At 41.1% G+C, this 7,569-nt stretch overlaps 1 protein-coding gene across 1 annotated transcript in view; it reads left to right on the top strand.

Moving 5' to 3' along the window:
• Positions 1–4,095, top strand: part of HAS2 (hyaluronan synthase 2) — an 8,885-nt gene extending 4,790 nt beyond the window's left edge. Inside the window, exons 2-3 of the mRNA XM_010176847.1 lie at positions 340–441; positions 2,578–4,095. Coding sequence (XP_010175149.1) covers positions 340–441; positions 2,578–3,504 — 1,029 coding nt within the window. The 3' untranslated portion in view covers positions 3,505–4,095. The remainder of the gene's footprint in view (positions 1–339; positions 442–2,577) is intronic.
• Positions 4,096–7,569: the final 3,474 nt, after the last annotated feature.

Here is a 7,569-nt window from a genome sequence, read left to right as displayed (position 1 = left end):
ACAAACATTGTCTTGCTCTGCAGTGCCCTGTCTCTGAGAGTGCATCTCTTATTCCAAAAAGCCAGCCCAGTGTGCCAATAAAACAAATAGAGCCGATACAGAAGAGGGGACTGTTTGTGTGCACAGCACTAATGAGCACTCTCTTCCGTTCAGCACCACTCCTTGCTGCCTGATACAAATGGCCTCTAACAGGAGTATCACCGCAGGCTCCAAAGTGAGATTTAATTGCATTCAGAAGAATATGCATCTAGAGTCACACTACAATCTCTCTCATGATTTTTATTATCTTCACTAGTGTACTTCTTAACCCTTTTTTTTCTTGTTTGGTCTTACTTGTAGGTCTGTGATTCAGATACAATGCTTGATCCAGCCTCATCAGTGGAAATGGTAAAGGTTTTAGAAGAAGATCCAATGGTTGGAGGAGTTGGAGGTGATGTGCAGGTGAGTACAATGATTTCAGATTAACAGAGGGGTTTCAGCAGCTATTTGCACTGCAACATATTTCCCTGCCTGTAATAACATTGAATATACTGTGATACCATTATAGGGGCTCTTATGATACCTTACCCTTTCTGTCTGTTGAACAGAAACTCTTGTTCTTGGAGGTGAGCACTGTATGGTTTTAACACCCATAGAAAGCAGACATATATTATTCTTCCCCATAGATGTGAAAAGATGGGCACTGGCATTGTCAGGATTGTTGTGGCATCTTTGAGTCACTGGGTATAACTGCTTGCCCAGGATACCAAAGAAAAGCTATAGGGGAGCAAGAAATTGAGAACAGGTCTCCCAAAGCCAAGTCCAGCACCCCGAGCACTTCAGTTATGTTACTACTGGCAGCCAAGATTGTTAGGAATAAAAGCGTTTTTGAAATGCAGTGCACTATGCACTCTGTGTATTGTTGGGTTTCCCCTGCATCTCTGTCAGGCAGGACAATGGAAAGCCCCCAAGTCAGCCCAGCTCCACTTTTGTTAGGATTTCCAGCATTGATGAGTTTGTCTGACAACTACAGCAAAAGACTGTTCATTCCTTTTGATACAATTGCTTCTGATGCAATTCATAAAGAAAAATGCATCTGGATATTTCAATTGGTGTTAGGATCGGTCCCCTGTACTCGGTCTTTTATGTGAGGCAGAGGAGAAAGGACCATCTATATGGGCACTTACTAATGAATGCCCCAGTAGTCAGAGGTATTTCAGGCATGTGGATCTTAACTCCAGAAATTAAGATTCCCACAGAAGCTTGAATATATTTGCAGCTCTTGACTGACCATGAACCAGGCATCGCACTCACTCTACACACGTGAGATACGAGACACATGTGAGTACCACTGAAAGGAGACAGTATGAATTCAGCTATGAAAATGAAGGTTGATAACCATCTGCAGAGAGAAGGGTGAAGAACATGTGTCCTCTGGGAGGAAAAGATTCAGAATGAAGGCTCTGGGCTTTCTTTTTCCCAATTCACTTTCCAGCATATACCAGATACATTTGAGCCAAGCTTGAACCTATCCCTGGGCCTTGCTCCTTCTAAAATGTTCTGAAATGAAGTTGAAGCAGTGAAGATTTGCCCTTGGCCTTCTATCCTGACAGAAATTAGGGCCATCAGAGCAAAAGACTGGGTTATTTTTTTCCTAGTTGCAGAAAAATTATTTCTAGTTGTAGTAGACCACATGTTCCCCTGAAAATCCGCACACTGAGAAGATACTGGTGCAGAGCTGGCACAACCACCCTGCTACACACTTCCTTGCCATAATCCCCAGCACAAGGTGTGTGCTGAGAACATGAATGTGAAGACATGGACTTGAGCATTTGCATGCACTCATACATCCACATCCACTAGGAGTGTTTAGACTCCTAGACTATGTCTATGTTGTATTTTAAGTGTAGACCTGAGCTTCAGGTGAGTCTTGGGGCATACAGAAGAGAAAGACTGAGACCTTTATGTGGGCCAAAACAAGACTCTACTGGTGTATCACAGTATGTCTTGGGGCAACATAACAGGGCTGGTACTGCAGAGACAAATAAGAACAGGTTGTTCCTTAGAGGTCCTAATGTCAGATATGGGGACATAGTCTAGCATCAAACCTCTAGGGCAAACCTTATGATACCAAAATGTAGGTCAAAGACCATGCGCTTAGCCTTTCTCATGGTCTGGATTAGCTTTGGGAGGGCTGGAAGGAATCCTGTCAGTCCTAAAGATGTGGTCAGGGGGAGAGAGAAGAAAGAGGCCACATCTAGGACTCCACCATCTCCTCTCAGGAGAGGCTGAGCCTAGGAGGACCTTAACTCAGTGTGAAGGAAAAGGAAGAAGGAGCCAGAAAATAAGTTTCTTGGTGGAGAAGAGGAAAGATTGTGAGAGAAAATATAACATTTTGGTGGAAAAGACTTTTAAAGGCTTCACCTTGCCCTTCCCGTCAATGCCCTAGACTGCATACGTAACTCCTGGATTCGCCATGAGTTGGACACAGGAGAGCAACTAATGATGCTCTAGTCTCTGCAAATTCCTTATTGAGCCAATGTTTGTATTGTGTGTCTCAAGACCTCACCTAAACTGAAAAAATTTTGTATTTTGCAGATTTTGAACAAATATGATTCCTGGATCTCCTTTCTGAGCAGTGTGAGATACTGGATGGCATTTAACATAGAAAGAGCCTGCCAGTCCTATTTTGGCTGTGTACAGTGCATCAGCGGACCTCTGGGAATGTACAGAAACTCTTTACTCCATGAGTTCGTGGAAGATTGGTACAATCAAGAATTTATGGGCTCCCAGTGCAGCTTCGGAGATGACAGGCATCTAACTAACAGAGTGCTAAGTCTGGGCTATGCAACAAAGTACACAGCTAGATCCAAGTGCCTTACCGAAACACCGATAGAGTATCTCAGGTGGCTGAATCAGCAGACCCGCTGGAGTAAATCGTACTTCAGAGAGTGGCTTTATAATGCAATGTGGTTCCACAAGCACCATTTGTGGATGACCTATGAAGCTGTTATCACTGGATTCTTTCCTTTCTTCCTTATTGCCACAGTCATTCAGCTCTTCTACAGGGGAAAAATCTGGAACATCCTCCTCTTCTTGTTGACGGTTCAGTTAGTGGGCCTGATAAAGTCTTCCTTTGCCAGCTTCCTTAGGGGCAACATTGTCATGGTTTTCATGTCACTCTACTCAGTGTTGTACATGTCAAGTTTACTGCCAGCAAAGATGTTTGCAATTGCCACAATAAACAAAGCAGGGTGGGGCACATCAGGAAGAAAAACCATTGTAGTTAATTTTATAGGACTCATTCCAGTCTCCATTTGGTTTACAATCCTCCTAGGTGGCGTAATTTTCACTATCTACAAGGAATCAAAAAAGCCATTTTCTGAGTCAAACCAGACAGTTCTCATCATTGGCACAACACTCTATGCATGTTACTGGATTATGCTTTTGACTTCTTACATGGTTATCACCAAATGTGGCAGGCGGAAGAAAGAGCAACACTATGACATGGTGCTAGACGTATGATATTTCCATGGGGAGTTACCCAGAGAGTTGTAAAGCAACCCAACGACCTTGTAGTATCTGTGGCATCAGACAAATGTTGCCAAGGGAAATGGATCATTGCTGCTGGGAAAAGAACATTTATATTCCTCTGGGTTCCTTTTCATCCTGCCAAAGTGAGAAAAAAAAAAACTTTTTTTTTTTTTTTTTTTTTCCAAGGGGAGGAAAATGCAAACCACACAGTTTCGACCTGTTCGCAAGAAAATGGGAGAACTTCTATGTTTATGCACTTTTTTATTGTGCATATGCCTGACAGTGTTACGTTCTATATACCTCACTGGTCATGCTTATGTGTGTGGACAGGAAGGAAAGGAGTTTGGAGAATCAAGAAAAGGATCTTACAACCCCTTGCAACCTAATTTATGAACTTCTCTTTTTTTATAGTTCTGTTTATAGGAAGGGTCTTTTGTGTTAGGCTGCCAAATGTAATGCCAAAGGTAAATTTTAAGAGGCCATTGGCTGAGCTGTATTTTTATATTATTGTATTATTTGTGTGTGTGTGTGTATTTTTAAGCCAACATTTTTTTAAATCACATATTTTATATTTTACTATCTGCCAAAAAAAGCTGCCTCCCCAACATTTTGTTCTTTAGCCTTTTTACATGCATTTGGGAAAAAAAAGTCGTACTTCCTTCCCCTAAATTTGTGCTGAATTGATATTGTTCGCAACAGAAAGAACAAAAATCTCTCTGCATTTTTGCAACCGATGAATGGTTATTTCTGTGAAAAAGCATTTAAATGTGCTCCTTGAAGATATTTATTAGGAAAGGCCCAACATTGTCAGTTTTTGAATACAAGCATATTTGTGAGTAGAAAAGGCCAAAGGGGTAGATATGTGCAATTTGGGGTTTTGTTTTGGATGACATTGTAAAAGGGAAATTTGCTTCTCTGCTGAGAGCATAATATCCCTGGCATGCACAATAGCCATAAGGCAAGGCAGGCCCCAATGCTGTTGGAGAAGACATTACTATAGGAAAGCTCCCACAGATTTTACATGGGACCTGAGGAGTCAAAACCTTCTGATCTGGAGAAGTATTGGATACCCAAAACTACTATTGACTTCACTGATGGTCTCAGTTGTTCATAATCTGATGGTACCAAGCAGATAGTTCAGATTTTTGAGATTAAAAAAAAAATACATGCAAGGAAAACTTATCAACACTTTCAAAATGAGGGTATCTTACTATAAAGCTTCTGCAATGCCCTTCACAAAGTTTACAGAAAATACAAACATCAGCTTCTCTGACATCCAGTGTAATGCAGACCCCAGTACTGAGCCCAATAACTTCTGTTTGACTAAAGCATATCTACCAGAAAAGAAGCCAATTTTTTTTATCAAAAAACATCAAGTCTTAGCAAATCCATCACTTCCTTGGTGCTTAATAATCAGTCTTGGTCATTTATTTTGGACCATGGCTTTTAGAAATAATACCCAGGACTAAATTCTGCAGTCCTTCACCAGCCAAAGGAATGTGGCATTGAGCCCTAATATACTTTATAAAGAAGGACAGGAAGCCAGCTGCATACAGATACATGCCCTTTTTTAGATTCTGGCGTTAAAAGCACTGTGGTAAAGCAGAAATCAGCATATGATGCTTAAAGAACTTAGAAGCATTTTCAGCTTCTCTTTTTTTATGCAGACATGAATAGATTCTGCTGTAGAATGAACTGCACACACACTACCTTATTTGTCTGATTATCTTGAGGTACATGATTGCTTGAAAGTCATACTAATATTATGTTAATGAGTGGAGAGTTAATTCATGTTGATTACAAAATAGAACAGTATTAAAAAAAACAAAAGAAACAGTAAAAATAAAAAAAAACTTGACTATGCCTTTTAACTATTTATGATGTAAGTTAAAGCTTGGGTTAACTTTCAAATGTCAAATAAATCCTCTCATTCTATAAAAAGATTGAATTAATTGCCTGTATTTATTCTAGCAATTATTCAATGTACTTCCAATATAGGTTGTATAGTATAATTGTTACTTTCATAAATAAAATATTTTTGATAATATTATGACTAATTCATGGTATTTCTGATCAGCACTTCTGCTTTGAAGCCATAAATCTCCATGGTTTCAAGGCTGTTGTTATTGTGTCACCAGCCTGGTTTCCCAGTAGGAATTTGCCATGGTGTAGCAGAGCTCCTGGGGAGCAGGCAGGGACTGGTCCCTGCTCTGAGAGGCAGCACAATATATGGATAGCGCTCGGAGTCCCTGCCTGCCCCTGCCAGCAGCTGCTAGATGAATTTGGTCATAACGCTTCCTTCTCTTTTTCCTCAGGTTCCTCATTTGTATAACAGGAATAGTAATCCAACCTCCTTTTGGGAAGCACTTTGAAGTTTATGGCCGAAGTACTTTACATGAGAGCTGATATTCTCCAGCCTTCCTGTCCACTGGAAGCTACTATCCTCCACGACTGGGGAAGCAGAAGAGAACATGTCACTGGCCTTCTACTGCTCCTTTTTACTGCTATTTGTCAAGCCCACTCTGCCCTGGTGCAGCTAAAGTGCATATATGTATTTTCTGCTGCTGCAGGCTAGGGGAAGCAGCCACTGGCAGGGGGATAGAGTGAGCAGGGGGCAAAGAGACATCTCACACACCATGACAGGCTCATTATGGTCAAGGGTAAGGTGATCATAGGACAAGAGAAAATGGCCTCAAGTTGGGCCAGGGGAGGTTTAGATTGGATATTAGTAAAACAAAATTAGGGTTGTCCAGCATTGGAACAGGCTGCCCAGGGAAGTGGTTGAGTGACCATCCTTGGAAGTATTTAAAAGACATGTAGATGTGGTTCTTAGGGACATGGTTTAGAGGTAGACATGGCAGTGTTAGCTTTACTGTTGGAATTGATGATCTTAAAGGTCTTTTCCAACCAAAATGATTCTATGATTCTGCACTCAATTGCTTAAGAGACAGCTTCTCAGCACTTGTTACCCTATGTTTGGGTACTGTGTCCAGTGTTGAGTTCCCCAGTACAAGGAAGTAATTTATAAACTGGGGCAAGTTCCATGCAGAGCCAGCATGATGGTTTGGGCTGGAGTGGAAGGGCTGAGAGAACTGGGTTGGTTCAGCTGGAGAAGGGATGACTTTGAGGGGAGGACAACTAAGGTCACCTCCAATACCTATAGAGAGGTCATCAAGAAGATGGAGCCAGGCTCTTCACAGTACTGCTTGGTGGGAAGATTAAGGACTGTGAGCTTAAGCTGAAAGAAAAGAGGTTTGGACGGGGTGTAAATAGGGACTTCTTCCCTATTAGGACAGTCAGGCACTGAAGTCGGTTGCCAGGAGAGACAATGCAGCCTCCATCTTGGGAGGTTTTCAAGACTACTCTAGATAAAGTCCTGAGACATTTGGTCTGACCTCAGAGCTGCCCCTGCTTTGAGCAGGAGGTTGGGCTGGAGACCTCCAAGGCTCCTTCCAACACCTCCAGCCATCCTTTCTGAAGCAGGTACTGACAGTCTGCTTCTTAATGACAGATCCCACCTCCACAGAAGTTCATTCCCACCTCTGTCCCCACACATCCACCCTGACAAATAGCTTGTCAGCGTCTGGTACTGAGTACCCAGAAAAATCAGAGCCCTTCCTGTGACTTTGTGTCCCCACCAGGCTAACATCTGTGTAAAAAATGTTTCAGCAGAAAGCAAGACTATAAAAGTTCTTAATGAAAATGTTCTTAGACAAATTAAATTCTTCAACAATGTTTCATCTGCTCATTTTTGTCTCAAAATTATTTCTTTGTGTTTCAAACAAATTTTTGTTCTTGGAAAAAAGTTAAATGTGCTTTTCATTAATAACAAATATAATTGTGAGATCTCTGTCAAAAGAACAATTTTTTTAAAAGAAAAATTCATGGTTTATTTTGAACTTTTTTAAAAGCACAGATATTTTTCAGACCTCTGATAGACAGATGGTGCTGAACACTGTAAGAAACTGCCACAAACTATAAATTCTACAGTAAAGTTAAAAGACATTTTTTCAAAGAAATGCAATGAATTGGCAATATCTCAGGTTATAAACCATT

The sequence above is a fragment of the Antrostomus carolinensis genome, unplaced genomic scaffold, assembly GCF_000700745.2.
Source record: "Antrostomus carolinensis isolate BGI_N321 unplaced genomic scaffold, ASM70074v2 scaffold15741, whole genome shotgun sequence".
In the NCBI taxonomy this organism is placed as follows: Eukaryota; Metazoa; Chordata; class Aves; order Caprimulgiformes; family Caprimulgidae; genus Antrostomus; species Antrostomus carolinensis.
The sequence above is the reverse complement of the archived record's forward strand: the minus strand, read 5'-3'. Positions and strand labels throughout refer to the sequence as shown.